A 26,109-nucleotide genomic window follows, 5' to 3' on the forward strand; every position below is an offset into this window, starting at 1 on the left:
GCTCTCCTTCTTCCCCACCGCTTTCTCTGGTTTTCTTCCCAGCTTGATGACCTAATTCAATAGCTGTATGCTCCAAACCCCCTCAACGTCTGATCAAATTACCATAAACAGTGGAAGCAAACGAAGACTGTGTATGCCAGGCAACTGTCCTGAATAATTCATGCAACACCTAAAGCCTGTGGCCTACAGGATAAGACAGTCTTGTCATATTTTACCTTTGTAAGAAACACTGAATCGTTGCCAACAGAAAAGATTTGCCTGGGGTCTGTCTCTGCAATTATATCCTAATAGAAAAAAAAAATAAAATATTTTGCGGTGCTCGGCTGTGTACTCGAAGGTCGCGGGTTCAGTCTCGGCTGCAGTGGTCCCATTTCAATCGAGACAAATGCTAGATTTCCCCCAGCACTGTGCGTTGTCAGCCCACGATGAACAACACCAGATAATCAAAATTTCCGGACCGCTCCACTATGGTGTCTCTTATAACCTTCATTTTGGGACGTACACCCTTAGATATTAACGGGACAGCGTTGAAGAGCTCATTTCGCAGAAATTACGGTGTCCGTGCTATTAGTTGTGATCGAAAAATCGTCATCTTATGCGTGATCGAAAAATCGAGAACAATGCAAATAAAATAAAAAAAAACTAAGTCACAATGGGGATTGAACCTGGGTTGTTTGCGTAGTAAGCTGATGTCCTACCATGCAGTCTCGCTAGTGAACACATCTAAAATAGCTTTATCTGCTTGGAAATGCAGTGCAATTAACACATGCTATACAAACACATGCATCCTGTATACAGTCGAGTCCACATATAACGGCCCCACTTAATACGAACTTTCGCTTAGAACGAACAATATCCAGGTGACTGTGAAAATATACATTGGTTCAATGGCACAAAATTGCACTTACAACGAACGTCTCCGAGCGCCACCGATCGGTTACAACGAACAGGGTCAGCACTCAGCCGGCTTCCCGGCAAACCACTTTCGATAACGGATGAGGCGAGGTGTCTATATATTCTTATTGTTAAAGGCCGACCCTGCCTCCGCGCTTTTCTAGTTGCCACTCTCCCTGACCGCTTTTTGTTATGCACCCCTCCATGCTTTGTCCCCCCCCTGCTACTCTGAGCACCCCAGACGAGGGCCAGATGAGACCTGTGTTTTCACACTGCCACAGATCTTTCAAAGACCGGTCTGCCATCTCCACTGTTTCTAATCGCTGGTACTGTCGTTGGCGTCGCCTGGAGTAACCAGACCATTTGCCAACATCGTCGGCCACCGACTGTACCCAACCGTCTGCGTCTAGTGCATGCGCGTACGCTACTCCACTGACTCTGATAACTCGCGATTCGTTTGTGTTTAGGACCTGTTCTTGCTCACTTCGCACTCGGCTCAGCATGCCCTCCGCACGCGTGCGGAGGCGTAAAAACGGCTGTTGATTTGCGTGAAACGAATCGTGAAATATCGAAGTCGGTAAGGCCACACAAACCCGCCAGCGCATCAAAAAGATTTTTTCACCACGACTGCCAATTCTTTGAACACCGCTGCGCGCGCCGATCCAGGCGGCCATGCTTTGACTTCTGCGCGCGAAGGCACTCTTTCAAGTTTTTCTACGTGCGTTTTGCGGATCTTTCAAGCAAGCTATCCGACCTACCTCCTTCCCGCGTGTTTTGCTTTTCAAGGTCCCTCTTCCACTGTGTCTTCCCCCCTCTTCACTCTATCGCAACTCTCTTGCAAATCTGCTCTCCTCTCTTGATCACAACCCCTTCGCCCGTCTCCACCGCTCCGCGACCCCAGCCTCGCTGGCTCGAGTTAGTTTCGTTTTCTGACTAGAAACGGGCCCAGATCTGTTCCGCACGTTCTGGCATGTGTGCCGCGTGTGCGCGTCTTGCTCCCCTTGGTGTGCATGTGTGATCCAAGATGGCAGACTGGAGGTCTTGCACGCTTTTTCCTGCTGCTCAACAAAACGTCGATAGTGTGACCGCTTGGCTTGAGCGTAATCCGCACGTTAGATGCCCCATTGCGGAGCCCTTGCTCATAGCTGTTGACCACCCGGCAGCGAACTTGCCCTTCCAGGCGTCCCTGTATTCAATTGTGGGGATAGTGAATATTTCGTGGTCGGTGGTGACGGCTACATGCGCACGAAACTGTTTTCGCAAGGACGACTTTGTTGATGTCGGGCCCGATGCCGAGCCTGAAGCTTCCGAACAGGATCACTTCGGCAGCGATTTGTGGCAGCATGCCGTCGACTCCGACATGGGAGAGCGGGTGGAACATCTGTTGCGATAGTTTCATTACGGCCGACGATGATGCCGACACCGCGGAACTATGCACGGATTAGGGCATTGTGAATGAAGTACGTGACAAGAGCGATTTGGAGGAATCTAATTGCGAGAACGACGAAACTTTGGAGCCAGTCCCTCATGCACCTTATGCCACGGGCCTCGGCGAACAATCACGCTACTATTAGAAATAAACTAGAGACTGCCCTTATCGCTTCTGCTCTTCGAAACACGTGCATCACGGACTTTTTTGGGCAAAGAAAGTGTGATTTCACTCGCAACTTTTTAAAAAGCCGTGTGTTATTTACTACGAACTTCGGTATACAGCGAACGGATGCCGTGTCAGGCTAAGGTTTGTTATAAGCGGGCTCGACTGTATATGCTTCACAATGCAACATAAAATATTGCAGTAATAATATGTCGTACAAGTGCCCATTGCAATCGGGCGTCAGAATATGTGATTATAATAATTACTCCGTGGTTTAAAGCCGGTCACCCACTACAAAAGGCACACGCACTACTGCACCTGTTCACTTAAGGCCACGTAGCGGGCGCTTAGCAAGTTCGAAAAGCTTTTCTGCACTAAGTGTTCGAAGTACGCACTAGAAACAGAATATTGCTATCGCAATAAACTCGTAAGGGCGAAGCTTTAGGGTCCCTTAATTTTTAGTAGTGAAGCTCCTTATGACCTAGGGCAATCCCCCGTCCCTCTCGCGCACCCAGTAGTGTCTCCCTTATCATACAATAGATTGCGCTGTCGCATAAAGATGCATGCAAACTGCAGTTGGGTGACTATATACTAGATGGCGCTGTACGCAATCTGTGTCGTTGCTATTTTTCGTATAGTTTCCAAGATGGCGCTGTCCCATAGAGATGTGTGCAATGTGGCGGTAAGGTGAATGGACACTAGATGGCAATGGAGGTGCTGCCGCTCTCCGATTGGCTGCTGCACAAGGCTGCATCGGCGCACCCGTTATCTCTCATTCTCCTGGATCGTCGCTGTACACTGTGGGGGTGCTAACATACCCTGTAAAGTCTGCGACTCTTCATTTACGGGCTCAACGAGAAGCGGACCCCAAAATGCGAGAGCGGGAAGCCACGGCAAAGTGCGCGCAGCGCCGGGCGGACCCAGATGCTGCTCCTGGGAGGAATCACGGTATCACCGAAAAACCTCCAGAGCTTCGCTCACCTCACCATCATCCACTCCGTAGAGATGTTGGAATTTGGAGACGACCTTGTTAATCTAACCTTGTCCCGCATCAGGCGTAACCGGCAGTATCCCCTGAACAGTATAATAGATGACGCTGTCTCATAGAGGCACACACAAACTGCGATTGAGTGATGATATTCTAGATGGTGCTGTACCGCTACTCATCTATTGGCTGCTGCGCAGGTTGTGCCAGTGTGTACAGGGAACGAGTGCCTCTCTCTGTGCCCTGGATCATCGCTGTACGCGTCGCATTGTTGGTGGGGCATGAACAAAGCGGAGCGGTGGCTCCGGCTCGCTGCCAGAGAGACAGATGCACGGATGCTTCGTTCCACTCATCATCATTCTCCATAGATATGCTATGAATTTTATTATTATTTATTACAGCTAAACCTGCTTATAATGAACCACCATAAAACAAATTCCTCAATATAATAAAATTTTTCAATTCCCCGCCATTGCTCCATAGAAGCACATGTATTTGCAACCTATATGTAACAAAGTAACAGCTGGAGACAACCTTGATATAACGAATTTTCTCCACAGACAATCTAGGAATTTCGCTCCGCATTTTGGCACGAGCGTGGATCTTCCATGGCTGCCCCGCCGTCAACAAGGCGCGCACGGCACACCAGGCGAGAGCGCAAGCGCTTGTTATTGCGCGCTGCGTGAGGCGGCCCTGCATCGCACGAGCCAGCGTGGCCGTCATTCTCGTTGCCGCAGGCGCATGCGCGAATGTGCCCCCTTGCCCCCCCCCCCCTCCACCTTCCAATGCCAAAGCAAAATTTAAAAAAAAACTACTTTTGCGCGTTGGCAGTGCCACGCTCTCAGTAAGCGTCACATATGTGGGGCTGCGTTGCCTATGGCAGGCACTTTTTTCCGCGGTATTCGTGTCCGTGTCTGTGTGTCGTTCGCTCTCCAGGTCCATTCGTTTCACCTGCACTTCCGTGAACCAGTTCACGGAAGCACTGCACTTTGGCATTCGTTTCACGAGTTCAACATGGTGGCAGCGACACCGTATTATTCGTTTCGAAAACGTGCAGCTGTCAGACGAGGCCACTTTGTGGGGTAGTGCCGAATCCGTGCAGCGCAAGATGGCTGCAGCTGCAGCAGATGACACAGCCGATTGCATTCGTGTCTGTTTTAGCGACTTGCAGCAATTACGACAGTGAACATTTTCTTGCAGACACATGCCAAGCAACGTAAGCGGCGCCGTCTTTTACAAAGCACAGCTTCAACAACCCTCAAGACATCAGACGAGTAGCATAGGGCTTGTACGACATCTGCGCTCTCTTATTCATTTCCACGTCTTGTCGCTGCTGCACTTACTGAAACGTCACCTGCACGAAGACAGCACCCAGACGGTACTACCATGAACTAGTTTTGGAAGTGCAGAGTGAATCGAATGGACCTACATTTGTTTTAGACGGCGCTCGCATGTGCAGTTTCTCTGCGTGCGCATGATGTGGCCTTGACGACATTCAGCTTTTTTTTTTATTGCGATATAGTTATAGGACAGTCTCGATTGATTTTTTTTTTCTTGTCGCCGCCGCCATTCCCCACGTGCATGCATGCACGCACGTACGCGCGCGCACACACACACACGCGCGCGCGCACACACACACACACACACACACACACACACACACACACACACACACACACACGAAAACTCAAGAAAGAAAGAAAAAAAGAAAGCAACCCCGCGCTCGGCGCACTGCAGCTTGTCACGATGTGTCGACGCACGCTCATCTATCGGCGGAGAAAAATCGTGCGCCTTCGACATTGACAGGAACAATTGTGTTTAGTTGCCCGGCACACAAAGATCTCTTCACTCGCAGGGCAGGCACCGTTTGCGAAAAGAATGCGCTTTTCAAACACAGCGCAGTAACAACTGGGGCACTTGTTAGTTCACACTCATATCTGCACCTGTGCTTACGTTTCGTGCCTCGTTTTTGTGTAAACAGTGCATTAAGTGTCGAGCGATAAACGTTGTTTGTTTGCTCTCGGCCTGCATTTGTTATTTTCATGCGTCAGCCGCGCGCTGCACGTTTCGATCTGCTTGCCGCTCTCAGCGTTACATTTTAAGTTATTGTTATCGCATGTTGTTGCTATCACATTCGTTGTTCGCGCTTGCCGTGAAACTTTGTCACAGTTTCGCCGCGAACTGTGTCCTCACCACCGCGGGGATGTCAGATTAGGTGCTCATGAAAACTCTCCGTGACGACACATTTTCGTTCCGTTTTGTGCCGCGCCGTGAGTTCGCAGGCTGGTAGCTTTCGCGATTCGCCGAACTGTTCTGGCAACATGACGGCGCGTTGAATGCAAAGCTATGGATGCGATAGCAAAAAAGATTGCAATGCTATTAGAAGTAAGGCTGTCAGCCAGCTCTTTTGGATCCAATATTACGGAAGTGATACAAAATGCTCGTTTGAGCAAATACGGCCGCTCCAGGGAGAAGTGCTCGTTCAAGACTGGTGGATTACATTCTGTTTGAGCATTCGACGGCAGTTCTAACACCCGGGAGATGTTATCTTGTGCAGTTTCCAGGCGATATGGATGTGCCGTCTCCTTCTATCTCTGCTTCAGCAGCGCTCACACGCTTTTACCCGCTCGTGAAAGTTACGATGCGCGGGGGCATGTCGCGGAACACGGCGGCGAAGGCAAAAACCCGCCGAGTGTGTCCATACAATTGCTATCGCAATAATAACGCAGTTTTTTTACTGTGAAATAAGTGTTTTGGGTTAGCTTTGCCTTCAGGCCCCCTTTTATTTGTGCGTTTATATTTCAAATTTTTCGGCCAAATCAGCATATAACGAAATCCTTGTTATAACGAATTTTCCCGGGAATTTATCAATTTTGCTATATCCAGGTTTAACTGTAACTGTTATCATTTTCTTATCTTTTTGCCATGCTGGGAACTGGACTTTTGTTGGTGTGTTTAGCAGCAGAACACTTTAGTTGTTACAGGTAATAAAAATGGTCATGTTTTTATATCCAGACAGCAAAGAAATGCAGCAACGTGAAACTGCAGGTCACATCAATAAAGACGAGATTGGCATACCAGAAAGAGCTGTTTGCAGAGAAGCCCACGATTGAGAAAGAATGAATTGCTAGAAAATGGCTCATACAAATAGTGCATTTTAGTATGCTCTTGGCAATGAGTTTTTCGCGCAAGACACCACAACCGGAATTTTCAAGTTACAACGAGCTCAACTCCAAATGTGCTTCCACCAACCTTCTCTGACGGAACCGGCCAGGGGCTTGTGTGCAGAAGGTGGCGACTTCTGTGGATACAGTCTGCTTGGAAGCTCCTTTTCTGGGCTGCCTGCAATCTGGACACAAATCACGCAAACTTACTGATGCGCTACCGTACCTAAAAACAAAGTTGAATTCAACTTGAATTTCTGTTGGAAAAGAGGCTTTGAACTATCGGACTTGTCACATGCAGGCAGTACAGTACTTCACAAGTGTGTTCACTGAACTGCACGGGACACACGGTCAGGAAAATACAGCTCGCGGAATTGTCACCTTCACATCCTTGCCCTCGAATGTAGACTGACTAGAGAATTTGGCCTGGTGCCTCTTTCCAAGGTCCTTCATCCAAGCTGGCTGCTGCTCGCTTGGTTCATTGCCCTGCACAGAGATATGATATGGAAGAACAGGAGACACCATCAAGTACCACACGCAAGGCATTATGAATTAAAGCATTTCAAGTTATACTGTCCTTAGGCTTTTTTATGGTACCGATAACTCGCTCATTTTTTAAGAAGACTTTTCTCCAACTAGATTTGGTTGCAGCAAACAGCCAAGCAAAATACAGCACAATTCAGTTCTGCACTATGCGATCTTATCAAGTCGCATGATACAAAGTCACTGAGGCTCACATGACAACACTTACCGTATTTACTCGATTCTACCGCGCCCTCGATTGTAACGCGCACCCGATTTCCACCGCGAAAAAAAAAAAACGTAAGACATCGATTGCAACGCGCACCCATTTTTTCTCGCTGGCCCGCATGATCACACCACTCGAAAAAACGGCTCCTTTCGGGATTGTCTTCCATTTAAATATGAGGTACGGGCGAAGCTTGTGCCCATCTGACGTGTAACAGAGCATTGCCGTCACTGTAGTTTTACCGTGGACCGATGTCAGCACGCGAACTTGCTTCGCCCCCTTCTTCTCGACAGTTGTGGTGCCAGGCATGTCGAAGTAAAGAGGCGTCTGATCGGCATTCCCGATTTGCCCAAGCAGGTAGTCGTTGCGCCGCAAGTTTAGGACGAACCTCTGAAAACTGTGAAGCTTTTTATCGTACTCCTCCGCAAAACTTTTCTCATATGCATGTTCCCCTTCGGAGGGAAAAGCCTTTCCTCTTCATAAAGTTAGTTAGCCAGCACCTGCTCGCTTTAAACTGGCTCCGCATTAGACCTTTTTCTAAGACTAATTGCATATCCCGCACTTGGAGCAGTTCTGCCGTCACGGGCCGCTGTGCTGCTCGCTGCTAAAGCACATACTCGCCGAGCAGCTCTTTAATTTGCGGAAACCGACCCTGCTGTGGTCCACTGAAGCCTTTGCGTAAAGCTTTGCTGTCGAAAATCTTCTGCTTTTGTTTCCGCCGGTCCCGCACGCACGTTTCGGGAACTCCGAACGACCGCGATGCAGCCCGATTTCCGTCCGTTTCTGCACACGCGATGACTTTTCTTTTAAAAGCGGCATTGTGGTGCACTCGAGTTTTTGGAGTTGGCCATTCCACGCCGTCGATGCTAATGCACTACTAGATGACGAACCCCTCAGCACACGTACGAAGTGCCGCACATGAGAAACACATAGGCAGAAATGGACGACGCGCCATGCCGATGCACGTAGGGGGCGGCCATTTTAGATTTGCCGATGGCAATAGATTGGCCGTCATTTTTTTGTTCGTACTCGATTCTAACGCGCATGCGATTTATGAACTCGCTTAACCGGAAAAAAGGTGCGCGTTAGATTCGAGTAATTACGGTATGCACACGGTACAGATTCTCCGGCATGAATCACCGTTTCTTTGTGAGGAAGGACACATTAACTTTCCCTTGAACGACCGTTTCTGCACTAGACCACACTGTGATACCTTTCAGATATTGCAGATGCTATCGTCACTGCATAATCTTGTATGTACAGCATTCATATGCAATGCCCAAGGACGGTGCACACTAGTAAGGTCATTTTGTAGGCTTTGTTTCCATAGCATAAAAGTGGTAACACCAACAAGATCCTAGAGATGATTACCCTTAAGCTCTGTGTTTTCTATCATTAAACTTCTGTAAACATCAGCAATGTATGCTCCCAAACAGCAAAGGATTATAAGCAACATGGCTGTGCAAACCCAAGTATTGGTACTGAAATTACTAGCATGCCCAAGTGGTCATCGACTCACATTTTCTTTGACGATCGTTATATGAGAAGGAGGCCTCCTGTTCATGGGAGGTCGCACACGGTTGGCAGTGGGGTGGTTCAGCTTATTCTCCGAGGGCTCGATGCTGTCAAATGTCGCTTCTGAAATGTACAGTATGCATTCCCACATATTAAATGAAACCACAGCTAATACAACCAGGCCCCCCTACAAGATGTCTCAGTTAACTCTTGCAGGTGCACATGTACACCAGAGTGCCTTCAAACCACAATGAGCAAGTTATGAGATGCAGAAAAAAAAATCTCAGTAGCAGTGCAGTAAAAAAAACTAGACAAGACTGAGTGTTTGTTTGAACAGCAATTTCTCGAAGAAAAAATAATGCGAAAACCATAAAAAATTATTACAAAATGCCACTGAGAAGATGCGACATTCCCTCACTGACTTGAGTTGAAGAAAAACTGAACAGGGAAACATGAGCGAGGAAGAACATTCCTGATGGGCAATACCAAACCCAGTGACGAAACCCAGCCTTGCATGCCTTACGTGTGATAAGCCCAGCAGATTGACTCCTGATCAAGTGAAAGCCAGGCAACAAAAAGCAAGACAGAGAGAAGTGAGCGAGTGGCTGAGAAAGTGTCAGAAGCACAGACAAAGAGAAAACTCGAGGAGACATGATAGTTTCACTTATGGAAGAGTTCAGAGGACCACCAACCAGGGTTATAGCTTTTTAATAGCAAAGGAAGTCTTTTTTTTCCAAAGTGCCCAGTGTCACTGGAAAGCAAGCAAAGATTACCAGCAGCAAAGCAGAACAGCAACACTTACAAAGAGAGGCGAAAGACAGAGGCGACTCCTAGAACGGAGGAACCTCACACAAGCTCATGCGCACGAGCAGGTTTTACCAGCAACAGAAAGAAGGGCAAGGACCTTTGTTTACCCGAGTACTCTTCCTTGCTGGATGAGGCTACTGACGACTGACCCTCCTTGGAGTCTGCGACTCCGTTGGCCATAATTCGCCTCACTTGGGCATACACTGGGGCGGGCACAGGAGCGGCCTCTTTTGTTTGCCCTTCAGTTCTCCTAGCGGCAAACAAGGGAGGTGCAACCGAGGGTAAGGCAGGAGTGGAAGTGGGCGTGGCAGTGGGGGTGGGGCTGGAGGGTGGCAAAGGGGGTGGGGAAGAGGGAGGAGGCACGTCTGCATCCATGGAAGGCCACTGGGGCGGGGGCTTCTTGGGGGCGGTACTGGCCGAGGTGGGTGGAGACTGCAGGACAAAGGGCTTCTTGGCTGCTGCCAAGCAGGTCGCAGGGGGAGGGGCAGGTGCCTTGCCTTTCTCTTCCGCCGCTGCTGCGCTGGCCAATGATGGTGCTGTGGTGATAGAGTGCTGGTGAGGCCCCTACCAGAGCATGAATGTGAACTACAAACCCTTCTTTTGTGGAGACTGGCACACACACATACTCTCTAAATTTTGTTTTTGTTCCAGTATTCCAGGTTCATCTTCTCACTTTGATCTACATCTGCAGAGTCAATGCCTTGGACTATTTTTTTGTATGCCCCGACAAGAGCCCTACAAGAGGACCACCTCCAACATAACTCCACCATATCTTGCTAGAGGCAATTTATCCTTCCAAAGTTAGTAAAAGAACAATACTTCTTTATATGCATATACAAAGGCTAAAATGATGTACATACTAGACACTGAGCAGTAAACCTTAGTGAACAATCACAGTTTGTACGAATCCTGGTGTAACACGAATTAACCACAATACTATTTGGCTGAAATACACGACATACGTTGTACCAAGAATCGGACTGTTCTGCACACTTGCAACATCGCTGTGGATAGTACAAATATACGGAACACAGCCCCAGCATAGCCAGAACCAGCTAAGAGCCTGGTTCACTGTGATACCAACTGCCCCAAAGGCTCGTTCCATGCCTGCGACTAGCAATGGTGTTGTGACTACTCGCAACTGGCAACCAATAAGCGACTCAAAGCAACCAATGTACACACCTGCGTGCAACTTATACTGATCGCCACATAATATGCACATCAGCTCACTGGGGTTGCATTGTCACTGCTTCGTTAAATTAGCTAACACCTTGTTCCTGCGTAGCTGATTTATTCACGTTTGTGAATGAACTTGCAGTCAAACCTTGTTGGTACGTACTCGCTTAAACGTACCAATGTTAAAGCGTAGCTGTGACAAATTTCCGGCCGATTCTTACAAAAACTAATGCATTTGTGGGCCACTTTAGCGGTACTAGTTCGTCTTATGCCTGCCAGTTACTGTGTACAAACTGCGTAATGCAGTAACATTTATCACCATAAATGTTTACTGCAATGCTGAACTTTCATACATCACAATGTGCCACAAACAGCTTTCAGTCGTTTTGAAAAGTGCAGAGATGGGTCGGTCAATTGTTCCGACTTCCACGCTATTGCAGCAATGCCTTTGTGGATAATCATGGGAAAAAAACTACGGCGAGGTGGCAGCCACTAACAACAACAAACAAATGTGCCGTTATGACTTATTTCAGAAGGAAAGCTTTATCCCAGTAAGCATCCCTAGCTATCGCTCGGGCATACGCGTGGCGTAGCACCATTTTAAGCCTACAGCACACTTTTAAGCCTACTGCACGCGCTGGCCTGCCGCCTCGTTGTGCAGGACCAATGCGCACTGCTTTGCAGAAACGTAAGCAGCTCGCTGTTGCGAAGTTCACAGTGCGGGTCGCGGGCACCAAGAAACCTTGCCGTATTGATGCTAACACACACGCGGTACAGCAAACGTAGGTCTTTTGTAACTATACTGCATGCTTTTATTAAGTGACAGCACAAACGCGCCTCTGTTCACTGCCAGGACTGCTAGAGCATCACTGAGTACACTTAACTTACAGGAAGCTCGTCATCGCCGGTTATCCCAACAGTCTACTCGCCACGTCTATGCATGGTCTGAAGCGGAGTAGGCATATTCTGCGGCAAGCGGACCGGCACTCATGGCATGTGCCAAGTCGGCGAAGCACTGCATGCTACTAGCCAAGAAATTATTTGGCTCTCTGTGACTGTACCGTGTTTCAAAAAGACCAGCATTAGTTTATGCTGAGCAGACTGTGGAAAACATTGTCTTGAAGACAGCCAATCATGTCCATTCTGTCGCTATACCATGCTGCGCATCCCGAACCCCATAGTAGTTTAAAATGCTTCTTTGCATCGCCATTGTGTGCTATCGGACAGTTTGCAAAATTGACTGAATCTTTTCTGCACTTTTGTAAAAAGAAAGCATTGGCTTTGTGGTGGGTTTTCAGGCAATATTTGCAGTGTACTGTATTTATTCCTTTGTTCACGGCGTTGGTGCACGTCGGAAGATGCAAATTTGTAGCTGGTGATTAACGCGCAGTATGTTTGTTGCATAGCTATGCCGCTGTTCCTGCCAGGTGTGTATTAATGAGATTTCACTAACGCGATGAAAAATCGAGCAACAAAACAGAGCCTAACCAGTTGCTTTACGTCCGATGAGGACATTTCCATTCATTTGCAACGAGTCACCTTATGACTAACTTGGTCGCAGGTGTGAATGAGCCTTTAATCATGCGACTTAACCCATGGTTAGCACCCCGAATCCCAACTTCGTGGTGATCTGTCGCAGGTGCAAAGGCTGGTTAGCTGATGTGCGCTTTGCTCCAGTGCATCTAGCCTCAAAGGTTGCATAATCACGAGTCATAGAGACGTAAAAAATATGGGCAGTCAGCCTGCTTCGTGCTGTCTGACAACTGAAGAAACATTCACAGTTCCTGTACATTGACAGTACATTCAGCCATAGCGAGAAACTTCCATTTTTTTTTCTCGCTTTTTCCTCCATATTGCCATTAAGAACACGAAGACACAAGAGAGACAGAAGCGAATGTATTCACATTATTTACAAGCAACTGTGCCACTAAGCAGCTGCTAGAATCTCGTGCAGCACGCTCTTCTTCGTCTCTTTGTCTTGTAACAGCATGTCTTGCAATAATATTGAAGGTATGCATTTCGATGGTGATAATATCTCACGCCACCCCATGAGATTCGTATTGTTAAGGCCTTGCTTTGTTTTCAAGCAGAATAATCCTATTTGTGATAGCCCAGCTGTACTGCCGATTCAACAAGTACTCACCATGTTGTACTTTATAATTAACAGGGCTCAGGGTGCCACAGTATTCTTTTTCATACGGTAGAGGGCGCAATACATCAACGCAAAAATGAAATCGAAAGAACAAATATCATTGAAAAATTTCAATAGAAAGCAGAACAGATATTTCTCCTTAGGAAGGCATTAAATACATATAAACTTCTTTGCTTGTGAAAACCTTTATCAATACCATGACACTTTATACTGCTCTTAGTCTGACTATGTCAGCACGATGTCCACAGAAACTGACACATGCCACTGCAGGAACTACAGGATAGTGTGCCAAACACTAGCACATGAAGGGCTACAAAGTGCATTTGCAGGCCTAATGAGCTAACGAGCCCTCTATTTATGGCCAACTATTTGCGATTGTAGCAAACACCCCTTATAAAAATAAATCTCCATGAGGTGCTTTGCCAAGCTAATGGCAGCACAGTCATTTTTATAATGACGGTGTACAGAAGGAGTTTGCCCGACACAGCGCTTATAACGAAGCTAAGCGAGAAAGACAAGCCATGACAAGTGCACATAGTCCTCTTTACCATGAATAGCGCAGCTCTGGTTAGCTAAATGTGCACTGCAGAAAAAAACACCTGTGAATTAGACAAGGAGTCTGTTATATTGACCTCTTCTTCACAATAAAGAATCGGCGCGATGTCACAAATTGCAAAGCATTTTTTTCTCATTTTGGTGCCATTTGGCTCAATAAAGATTCATGAAACATGTTGCGTGAGGTCTGGCCCTCCAAAACAATACCTAGCTCATTTCTGAGCACAAACGTTTGCATAGGCTTCAGCAGACACTTGAAATCTGTGATGCTGCTGACAGTTTCTGCTGGATTGTCAAGGTGGTGTTGCCGCGAGAATTTTCTTCTCGCACATTTTTTGCTTACCAAGCTTCTCGTACAAGAATTGTTTCTGTATTATAGAAAGGTAATTTACAAATGCGAGTGAATTTTCTCTGTTGTTCCATTAAACTTGGTGAGCAGTGTTTAAAAAAATTCATCGCACCACTTACATGTGACGTTTGAATAAACGTAAGAATGCTGCAGACACCTACTAAATAAGCAGCACAGACGCAGGTAAAGGAAGCAACTTGGCGGAGATGAAAGAAACATTCACCTTTCTTAGAAATTTCGGAAGGCTTAAAAGGAGGCACTTTGGAGATGGGCCGGTCCGAGCTGTTGCCATACTCCTGGAAGGCAGGCTTGTCGGGCAGGTCGGGCTTGCCCGCCATCTTGCCGACCGGGGGCTTCTCGGGCCGCTCAGGTTTTACAGGCTGCGGAACCTGCGTGCCATTCACACGATTAATTTTTTTATTTGAGAATCAGGAAAATGAGGGCAAGCTAAGCGTAATGTGAACGTGCCTGTACTTTCTTTCTTTGTGCTCTTTCTTGAATGTTTTCCTTCCTCCATGTTGGGAATTGGACCTTCATCTATGTTTTAACCAACGCAACAGTTGAATTGCAACAGTGTAACAGTCACATGTTTACATCCAAGCAATAACGAAATGTGGTAACATGAAATGACCAAGTCACCTCGTTAAAAATCAGATTGCCATACCATAAATGTCTTATCACCGACAAGCCCAAGATCGCAAGAACATTATTGACTGACAAACAGCACATACAAACACACGCTCGACTGGCATACCTTTGAGGGCCTCATTTCTGTACAGTGGCCAGCACTGGGTTTTTTTTTTTTAATACGAACGACGCTGCCACTGAAATCTGCGAGTTAAATTCTGGAGCTTTACGTATTGAAAAATAGATACGGTTACGAGGCACACCATAATGGGGGACTTCACATTCATTTTCAACGTAAGCACACAGATAGCCTTTTGCATGTTACATCCATTAAAAACGAGACCGCCGAGGCCGTAAAGAAAACCCACGACCTCCATGCTTGGAAGAATTGTGCCACAGCCTTAAGGCCACAATGGTAGGTGCTAAAAAAGGATAAACTGCGTCCCTGGACAAAGAAGTTCTGCTAGTTTATAAATTATTAAGAAAGGTCACAAACTGTGATTTTTAGCACTAAATTCACACTATAAATATGGAGCACACTGACAAAAGGCACTCTGTATTTATTTTGACTAAGTGAGCACTCTTTAACATGCATCATCAAAACCTAAATACAAAAAGTCTGACTTTCACCATTGATATATGGCCACCGTGGCAGGAACTTGACCTTCACTGTCTTGCTTAGGAGCGCAATGATGCAGTCACTAAGATGCCATGACGGTTACAATATCAAGACTCAGTCAGCACACACACACACATACACACACACAAAAAAAAAGGAAAGGAAAACAAGTGTCACACAACAATACAATGAAACATTAGAGCGACACATTCACAGGTGCTATAGGGCACCATTTGCAACATGCAACAATGCTGGTGCCAAATGCTTTCCCAGGCCCATTATCTCACCTCCTCCTTTATGAGCTTGACGAAATTGTCCGGGAACACGCCGACTCTGCCACTGAGCTCCCCTTTCCACCAGCCTTTGTCTTCCACTTCCTTTGTCAAAACCGTGATCACGTCTCCTTCCTTGATCGTCAGCTCGTCATCGTTCTGCGCCTCATACGCGTACAGCACCTTGGCCTGCTCCCGTACTGCAAAAGAACAGTTGCGAAGGTCTTCAGAGCAGCACAGGCACAAAACCCGCACTCTTTGCAGCTGCCCAAAACAAAGAGAGTCTGTTCCAACTAAAGGGCATCGCAAAACTTGTGCATATTATAAGCCCCACTAAGCATTGTTCTGCCAAAGTAAGATTGATGAGGATGCCCGAGGTCTACAAGTATAAAGGGCAGCAGCTATCGGAGAACGCCGGACAAATGCAGGTTGTGTCGCAGAGACTGCATAACGCACGGCCTCGGCTAGGGAAACTCAACGAACACGAAGAAGTTCACACATACACTCTGCAAAGCACAATAAACAAGGTGGCAACTGGATATGTCAGCTTTTTGCCTTTCAGAAATTTGTTGACATCGCAAATCAGCATAAAAGCTCAAAGATTACTTGGAGTGGTTTTGAGCAGCAAATATAGAAGGACCAACCTAATTTATCAACTAGCTCAGCAAGAAGTACTTCCAATGAGCAGCTTTGTGTAAAATTGTTTCTTGACATGACAAATGGCTGGAATAGATCCAAGACACTAAGTTGCTGTCTTGCATACTGGAACGGGTTAGTTCAGCAGAAAAGACTTCCCCAGAGCATTACAACTCTAAGTGCTGTGATCATACCAACAAAACTTAGCTGAGCTCATGGAACACTGCATTGAATACCAATGTAGGGCAGTGTAAGGGGCAATGTTGCAATAAAAACTGTTTTTCGTTATCTGTGGAGATAAAGTGATGAAATTTGACATGCAGATGTCATTTGTTGTCATGATATCATTACTGAAATTGGTTTTGGACTATTTAGGGTAGTTTTCGAATTACAGCACTTGATAGACTCTCAATGTCATGCCAAAGTTAATTAATTAATTAGAACTTCTATGCCATAATGGTATTGGTGTTTTTTTTCTTAATATTCAAGTAAGCTGCCCCGCCACGGTGGTCTAGTGGCTAAGGTACTCCGCTGCTGACCCGACGGTCGCGGGATCGAAACCCGGCTGCGGCGGCTGCATTTCCGATGGAGGCGGAAATGTTGTAGGCCTGTGTGCTCAGACTTGGGTGAACGCTAAAGAACCACAGGTGGTTGACATTTCCAGAGCCCTGCGCTACGGCGTCTCTCATAATCATATGGTGGTTTTTGGACGTTAAACCCCACATATCAATCATCAATATTCAAGTAAGCACACGAAAAAATTTTGAAATGTTTGGGGCATATTGTCTGATGAAAACTTTTGCAAAAAGCAAATTATAAAAACCTGCCTGATGTGCACATAAATGTGGACAGCTTTAGTGCACTCACCAATGTTTCGGGTTCTAAGTGCAGAAAACGGAATAGCTATATCTTCATTTGTTGCAAAATGGCACAGGGATAATAGACAGCAACTACTAAAAAAATGAAAGCTGAAAAAATGAAGCTCAAAGAAATTGGAGCTAGAAGATAACAAAGCTCTGTAGCGGGCTGGCTCTATTTTTCATTGGGAAAATGCAGCTTTGTGGCTATCTTGAGCTCCGGTCTGTCCCCTTTACGATGATGCGATTACATTGGTGCTGTGCCTAAGGAAAGTTGCAGATCCGCAATTTCTAAAGCACAATTTTCTCATAGCTTTTGACAACAATCCACCAGTAAAATCCATTTTTCTCCATTTCTACAACTTATTTTGACCTAATATTTTACCATGATGTAAAACATGGTCTCAGGAATGCAGAAAAAAAATTAAATAAAAAAATTTAACATTTTGACCAAGCTTACCATTCCCATTGCCACGTCTCCCCTCCCCATTAACTTGAGTCACTCACACTTTATATCACTATACGAGATGCAAAGCACGCAGGACCACGTGATCAACAAATGCGAAGTGCTGAATCGGTCTAAATGGTCACACAAGTTTAACCTTCGCACTTCAGACAGTTATGACACAGACAGTGTACCTCGCATACAATAAACAGGACATAATTTGACATGAGATCAACTCCATCATGGGTTTACTTCTATCAGTACTAAAGCAAAAATTTACAGAACGGCCTTTGTTGCATCAAATGCACTTGTGGTGTTAAGTCCATAACACTGATAGTCGGGCAAAACGCAATCTTGTGATAGTCTTTCATGAAAGCATAGTGTTGATATTGAGGAGTGTCGAAAAATGTAAGCCAATGGCCAGTACAGTCAAACCCCTTTGTAATAGACACTGATGCAAGAGACAAATGGGTATAAGAAACATCTACATGCCGACATCAAGGAGTAATAAAAAAATACATACGCAGTGCTCTGCTTATAAAAGACAGACACCTTATATAAAAGGCAAGATTTGCTCCCCAATGCATGTCTTTTATAAAAAGGTTCAACTGTTTACCAACTAAATCTCTTCTACAATCCTAGAACCTGAAACAGCCCCAGCCTTGGTTTTTAAAAATTAACCCAATGTTTCGGGATTCATTTGGTCCCTATTTCAGGGGCTTGTAAATGCAGTGTCGCTTCTTACCCTTTCACCTTGAGTTATCCTTTCCATTCACTTTAAATTTAAATCTGTTTCACGGGTCCAATCTTTATATACATACACTACCTTCACAGAGCTGCCTGCCAAGTATGCAATGAAGCATCATTCATATTTCATTCTTCCGCGACACAGTTTAGCTCACCTGGCTTGGGAGGCAACTTTGGGGCTTCTGTTGAAGTTTCCGATGGCACAGGGGGTGCAGGTTTCTTCATGGGCCCCAAAGCCTGCAAGAGTGTTTCACATTCACACGCACTGGTCGGTACAATCCTAGCTACCACACTACGCTACAATTCTTTGCTTGAGCCTCAACATGCAGTCATGGAAGGCTAGGAAACCACCGAGGCTTACAATATGGTTTCAGGAGAGTGAAATCGCTGCGAGAGCTCCCGTTGGCAGCTCTTTTTTTCTTTTTCTTTTTCTGAAAAGCAAACCACTGTTTTTTTATATTTCAGGCGGTTTGAATTTGCGCACACCAGAGCATGCACACAGGTGCCACAGTGCTTTTCAGCAAAATAGCACTGTTCCATAGCAAGTGAGACCAGTTTAAACATGCCATGCGAAGCATTCCAGTTGCACTTGTGATTGAGTAGAGTTCTCCTGTGTGTGCATGCACATGTGTATACATTCCTTTCCGCCTTTATCAAAATGTGTTCATCTCCTCCTAGGGTTTCCTACTTATGTGTACTTCTCCTGCTATACCTCTTCGTAGCCTTTTAAATCTGGCAGCATTGCATTTCATCCGTGAATCTCCACCTAGCCTCAACACCAGTTCTTAACTTGGTAAACTTTCAGGTGACAGATAAAATTCTAAGTATACGGAACTTTCTGTACTTACTGGATGCGTGAGGTATTTGAGGCCACAATAACACTGTCAGAAATAGGAACTCTCCATTCTATGTAAGGCAAGGTTGTGTATACATTCACTTTAGGTATTTCTTCCATGAAACCACCTGCGATCTCAAAAGATGACTGAAGCAACAGCTGTACATTTGCATTAATTTGGTGCTTGTAGATACTGAGATATGCAACAAGAATAGCTTACTTTCACAAGGTTTGACTTTAACCAGCTGTTAAGTGTCCCTTTATGTGGTGTCCACACACATGATAGCACTGAAGGTTTAAATAAGGGAAACAATGACTTTAGGCTACAGTAGGGTGATGTGACCACATAAGTACACACAGCCACTACTCCAGGATTGGACTAAGCAAGTCCCTCATTTTAACAGTGCTGTGCCCAATGGCCTATTGCACAAAAAGCTTCACTATCCACTCTGCCATCTAATGATACTTGGCATTTGCTGAGACAGTGGCTGTCACTGGCTTTTAAAGGTCTACCACTCAAGATAGATTAATGGCCTGCTGGTGAAAGCCTAATCTTCCAAACGAAATATGATCAGTGGCAGCCTTTCTTTGCAGCATGTGTGAACAAGTCATGATCTCTTGTCTCACACGGCAAGCAAAGCATCTGATAGATCAGACTGGAAACTGCTACAGTAAAAGATATGCTAGGTATGTTGAAGAAAAAGCCACGTGTCCTAGACCGATAAATAAAACTATTAGTGACCGTGGCGATCAAAAGCTCTGTTAATTTATTATTGTTGGGGTTTAGCATCCCAAAACCACCATATGATTATGAAAGACACTGCAGTAGAGGGCCCCAGAAATCTCGACCACCTGGGGTTTCTTCAACGTGCACCTAAATCTAAGCACACGGCCCTCAAGCATTTTCACCTACATAGAAAATGCGATCACCACGGCCGGCATTCGATCCCGCGACCTGTGGTCCAAAGCTCTGTCCTCAAATACCTCTCGCAACTTTTTTTTTGCCCAAACTGAGAACATTTTAATTTCAGCAGCAAGAAGCACGTGCATGCATTCACAGACATGCACGTGATCCCATAACGCAGCAATGCCAAGCCTGTAACCAAATGCTGGCAGCTAATCTGAACATTCCATATGGTCAAATATACCTCTTTTGTCTGTTAAATAGCTCAGCACTCATTTAACAGCAAAGCATACAGTAAAGAGAAAAAGTTTGAGGAACATTCTTGCTCCGGTAAAACATGTCTGCGGTTTCAGTGCCTAGCCTGGCACTGAAAAATGTGCCACAGTTACCCAAAATACGAAGTTTACAGCATAATTTGTCAATGCTAGGTTGCACGGCACCGTCCACAAGACTGCTGTGAGCTCTTTCCATTATTCCCTACAATCCACAAACTTTCGTCTCTGACTGTGCATATAAGAAAGCAACAGAAATTGCATTAATATTCACCTCAAGAGATCTGAATTTTTTTCTGAAAAGCCTGAACCCCCGTTGAAAGAAAATCTGAAAGTATGAAATTTTTGTTAAGAGGAGGCCATGGTTTGGGACCAAGGAGGTGGCAGAAGGCAGATGGGATTGATGATGTGGAGAGATGAGTGCAGTTCCTCCAATTTGGTGCAGATGCTAGGTGGGGAGATGCAACAATGGTGCAACCTGTCCGCAGATATCGATTCAACGGTCTTTGTGCTGATGTGCCGAGGCAATCCATTGTCAATTCACCTTTTTTATCTATATGTGCAAGCATTGTTGAATGCAGCATAAGAGCTGCTACAGTGAATTCTGAATGAACTATTCATAAGAAGTGGTAAGCAAAAAGTTAGCTTTTCGTTCACAGAAATTCATAACAATGTTAAGTATGTTCTTTAAGAATTTAGTGCAACTTACTAACCATGTGCCTCACTTCCTCTATTATGCGTGTTCATGCAGCATAATTAAGCACAACCATTGCTCAATACATTTGTTGGATTAGCAGAAGAAGTGATGCGAGATAATCTGCCCTAGAAATCAGTAGTGAAATAGAATGGTAACACATGCAGTTTAATTCTAACTACTAAAAAGATTAATTAATAGCACCCAGAGCAACGCTGCAGGCAATGGCAGCTGCTTTCAAGTTGGAAAACAATTTCTGTTGTCTGCATGTGCTACATTTGGCCAGAAAAATATTTTATACCAAATGTTTCGATATTTAAACTTTTACCAGAACAATCTCATACGCTGGAAGTACTTCAGTGCAATACATTTCAATCTCTTTTTGCGAAAACAACTTTTGACAAGAAAGCCCTGGTTTCCTGCTGCTAGCAACATACTGTGAACAAATCTCGTTCATTCCACAGATTCAGTGCCCTCTGTGAGCTCAAAGCGTTCATCCCAATTCTAGGCATTAGTTGGCGAACAATGTGGAGCTCACTTAGACTCGCTCCTAAAATATGCTTTGCCTGAAGAGCTCACTTGGACTCACTAAAGCTTTTCTGAGCCGGATTTATTCGAACTCATACCAAAATATAAACTCGGACTCGTGGCTCGATCCGAGTCTGAGCGACTCAACTTACGAGTCCATTAGTGCATCTTTCAACAATGGAGTCAATGCTCATTAATACAAATATCTTACACAATTATTGCTCTACTAAGCACTTTTATATCTCAAACCTTCAAATGCGAGTTATCAGTGGATTTATTCAAATAAGAAGATTTTTATTCATAGAGATGACTTACATTGGACATTTTTATCAAGAACTTACTGATTAAGTTTATGGGGAGGAGAGCGGGTCAAGGTAAGTCTCCTCCACCTCGTGTAACTCACGCCAATCAATAAATATTGAGCTGGCCTATGAATGCCAGTGTGTCGAGGTATGTGTGTGTAGGCGCGAATATATAAATAGTTGACCGAACAGGGCTACAGTTTGGCGAAAATTGCAGAGCTCACTCTGACTCGGAATCACTAAAACTCTCCTAAACCGAACTCGCTTGGACTCAAGGCTCAATCTAAGTCTCACGAGTTGACTCGCGAGTGAGTTTGCCAAGCTATAATTAGAGGCCCATATCAAATTCCATTTTTAAAAAATGTAATGTCTAACCTAAAACTGAAGTGAGAGTGCATTCCGATGCAGAAGAACAGTGCACCTTGAAGCTAAGAGATAGGTCTTGAACAGATGAACAACAATCTAACAATACCGTGCAAAAAATATGAATGATGAGAACAAAACAAAGCAACCACGCTGCACAAAATGTCAACACTTTGCATTTCAGTGTAAAATCAATCTCAAAATAAAATCAATTCAATTCTTTACCTCCTGTCGAAGAGTTTAGCATGTCCACTCACATCTCAAAAACTCACTGCCGTAGAGTGGCTGTAGTTGTCAGCAACAAAATGTCCCAATTTTACCAAAGACGACTCGAGCCAAGTCCACACATCTGGTAGTTTTTGTTCTGATGCACAGATGTTGCTGCTATGTCACAACAACAGCTTCCACTACAATACTGCAAGGAAAACTGACTGCAAGCATTGCAGGGGAGCCTGACTTCTGACATACTTCACTGAATAGGTTTTTTTATGTTCTCAAATAATAAATGCTTTCGTAATCGATTTCTGCCTTTGTATAATGTACTTATTAAATGCAGTGCTGAAAAACTTTAATTTGGGAAATGTAATTCAGCAGGTAACAGGGTTAAGAAATTTCTTGAGGTAACGTGTTAATAATATAGGAGGGTCGCACTGCTACGACATTCACAAGAGGGGGCACACAACACCAGTGGCTGCCGCAGTGTTCAAGGTTTGTAGTTGCAGCTTATTAGTGACACGGATGAGGAAAAAATTGCGTGGACATGCTCGTTTCAGTGTTGCCCTCCTCTAACTCCGTACTACATGCCATGTGTCTTGGTATATCAAGAGATCTTTGTTACGCAGAGGGATCCACCCATATAGCTACAAAGATAGGCAAGGTGTGCGTGACATGAAGCTGTTGCCGCGTGCAGACACAGGAATCACTTTATATAATATGCCTTGCCATATTCATACATGATTTCCAGTTGCGTATGTGATGACATACTTTATCTGTGATGCAAAATGAGCAAAGGTTGTGGGTTTAGACCTCACTGACAGAGAGGGTGATTTTTGTCCACTTTAGTTTGTTTCAATTTAAATAAGAATCATTACAACATAGTTAAGAAACCAATAATATGTCTCTATGCTCTTCTTGGCTTAGCAGACCCATTTCATCATCTGTAGGCGTGCTTCTTTGTGCTGCGTATTTACCCAACTAATCGCGACACCTGTCGTCCTTCAAGTGGAGACGAAGTCCTGGTGGCCCACGCTATGCCTTGTCTATAATGTGTGTTTATATCAAGGGAACCCAGTACACGTTTTCCACACCACAGGTCAACCAAACTGCGCGTGAATATGCTGTTTCCAGTGAGCGACCAGCAGCAATTAGTTAGGAAAGCCACATTGCAAAAAAGCTAGCTTTAAAATTATAAGGTGTGTCTATTTTTTGTCAGTTTCATTAGTTATGTTTAGTACAGTGGTACACCCCCACAAAGCACTGCCGTGCACCGCAGACTCTAATTCACCCTCACCCCCTATTAAAATGTTTTTTTCTTTACAACCAGATGCACCATTATCACAATTTTCAGCCAGCAAGAAGAAGTACTCTCCTCCTGATCTCCAGCTTACACTGTCCTACATGAGCCAATTTCGTTTCACACACATTTCCACACTACTTTGTGTGAACTGGTTCAAAATGTCTTGATTTCGCCACTGCATTTTACTCTCTACCCTCCACGAAAGATTTTCTCATCCCTTGGAAACAATCTTGTTGCTCTTACCACCCACCGGTTGTCTGTTCTATGCATTACGTGTTAAACTGGTCTTTGGTGACCTTTTAACATAATGCAGGTCACCAAAGCAAAATGCTGCCACAAAAAATTGGGGGACTTTTCTATTCGCCTTTAAGACTTGAACGCGATAGCGACATCCTGTGTCTATGCGTACTTTAAACGCTTAGTGCATTAAACCTTTTCAAACTTGCTATGCACCCACTACGTAACCTTGATAGAATAGGTGCAGTAACGTGTGTGCCTTTGGTAGTGGGTTATCGGCTTTAAACCACGAAGGCATTACAATAATCACATGTTTTGATGCCAGCTGGCAACGTACGCTTGTTCCACACGTTATTACGGCAATATTTCATGCTGTATTGTGAAGCATGTATACAGGACGCGTACGTTTAGTAAACCATGAAAGTTATTTTATCTGCACGTCTAAGGAGAGGAAGTTATTTTCACTGCATTCCCAAACAGAGGCGTGATTGTGTGGTAGAACACCTGCTTGCCATGCAAACGACCTGGTTCGGACCTTACACAGACCCGAAATTTTTCATTATTTTATTTGCACCTTTTTGGATTTTTCGGTCATGGAAAGATGATTTTTTTCACTCACAACCAAAGATGCCGATAGCGACGCCGACATTTCTGCGAAGCGAGCTCTTTAATGCTATTGCGTTAAAAAATGTGCAAATGCAAGCAGAGTGCTCTAGTTGAAAACAACACATGCACCCACTTGAAATCTCTGCACAAACCTCAAATATGAATGTTATCAGCGAGTATCTTGAGCAAACTCGGCATGATGAAGCAATGGGCTGATTATGTATCCCTGCTGGCTATTTCTTTGGTTGAATCAAGTAGTACTGACTTTTTTCTGATGCTGACACCAGTTTCAGAGGTTGAAACTTATTAAGCGATGACAACGCCTTTGCCAACTTATCTTGCATCCTCGGACCAACACTCAGGCATGCCAATCAGCCTACAAAGTGGTGGTTCCAAATGTAAGCTTTGCCGCAATGCAGAAGTGTTATGCAGCCAAGCACACACATATACTAGCAAGTGGTGCAGCATACCAAGAATGGAAACGGGGCCTGTGATGCGGGGTGCAGTGCATTCTTGAATAATGCATATGCAGACCCACTACACCTTGACACAACACACATGCCAAAATGCCAAACAACTGTACAGGAGGCCATTTAAAACTGTTTTCGATGTGGAGTATTGATTTGAGCTCATGAGGACAGTAAAAAATGCATGCATTTCTTTTTATTTGCATGCATGCATTTCTCTTTACCCAAAAGCATTGGTAAAGAGTTTTTTTGCTTCAATACGTTGCTGGAGACCTATCAGTTCTCAAGAGCAGCCACCAAATAGTAGACGTTACGCTTCAGCCAGGCATCTTCGAGCACGGCCGCAGTGGTGATTTGAGCAAGTGTGAGGTTGCCTTCGAGTCAATACGACGTCAGTGTCACCAAGGCGCAATGTATAGCGCTGGGATCAAGCACGTGAACTTCAAAGTTAAATATATTATGCTTTCAAGTTGTATTCACTGTTTAGATTTGGTAGATAATATATACATATTGATGAGAATGGATGTTGCAGGCTATTTCATCAGGGAAATTTTGTGTCAGTACCCCTTTGAGGGCTACCAGATATTTCAAATGATTTCACATATCCTAAACAGTCCCAAAAAGCCAGAGATGGTGTGTATATAAAAAATATATATATATTGGCTGTACAAGAAGATCTAACAAGACAAGAAATGCCCCATTTTCAATTTTGCATTCATATTTTACAAGGTGAAGGCACAAGTAAGAACTACATGGAGAAATATTCTTTCAGGAGGTGAAAAACATTTTTTTAAATGTTAATTAGTGTTACTAATTTAAAGCATGCTACTATGAGGTAAAAGCTTACAACAGCCTAACCTTAGGTCACCCCAATTTACTTGGCTCTCTTAAGCTTAAGCCTTCAGTTCCCGAACCCGTCACAGGTGCTGCCCTCGATGGGTTCTTAAGAATTTTCTTCCCAGGATGCAAGTTCATCTGTCTGTCTGTCTGTCTGTCTTCGATCCTATGGCTAGTCAAGAGACCATTGCAGAGGAAACTGAGTGAAATGTAAATGTACAGAAAACCAAGAAACGATAATGTAATGGAAAAAGTAAGTGAATTCCACCGCGTTCTACGTTCCAAGTGTTTACCCATAGCATTTTCATTTTCTGTCATGCCTTGGCTTCATGCAATTCAGTTCCATTTGAGGAAAAGCATGCACGGCAGTGTGCCGGTGCTAAAGCAAGGCAACCAGAGTAGCTCC

General features: G+C 44.8%; 1 protein-coding gene across 4 annotated transcripts in view; it reads right to left on the bottom strand.

Annotated features, from left to right (window-relative positions):
* LOC142790138 (uncharacterized) overlaps positions 1–26,109 on the bottom strand; it is a 40,679-nt gene that overhangs the window by 5,285 nt on the left and 9,285 nt on the right. For 3 of the 4 annotated variants that reach the window (XM_075885114.1, XM_075885115.1, XM_075885113.1), the window contains exons 4-10: positions 18,298–18,379; positions 15,473–15,657; positions 14,163–14,328; positions 9,815–10,243; positions 8,905–9,023; positions 7,019–7,123; positions 6,726–6,822 (exon numbers count right to left, since the gene is read on the bottom strand). In XM_075885114.1, the coding sequence (XP_075741229.1) occupies positions 6,726–6,822; positions 7,019–7,123; positions 8,905–9,023; positions 9,815–10,243; positions 14,163–14,328; positions 15,473–15,657; positions 18,298–18,379 (1,183 nt within the window). The remainder of the gene's footprint in view (positions 1–6,725; positions 6,823–7,018; positions 7,124–8,904; positions 9,024–9,814; positions 10,244–14,162; positions 14,329–15,472; positions 15,658–18,297; positions 18,380–26,109) is intronic. The other variant, XM_075885116.1, reaches the window with a different exon arrangement.

The sequence above is a fragment of the Rhipicephalus microplus genome, unplaced genomic scaffold (genome assembly GCF_043290135.1).
Source record: "Rhipicephalus microplus isolate Deutch F79 unplaced genomic scaffold, USDA_Rmic scaffold_72, whole genome shotgun sequence".
NCBI lineage: Eukaryota > Metazoa > Arthropoda > Arachnida > Ixodida > Ixodidae > Rhipicephalus > Rhipicephalus microplus.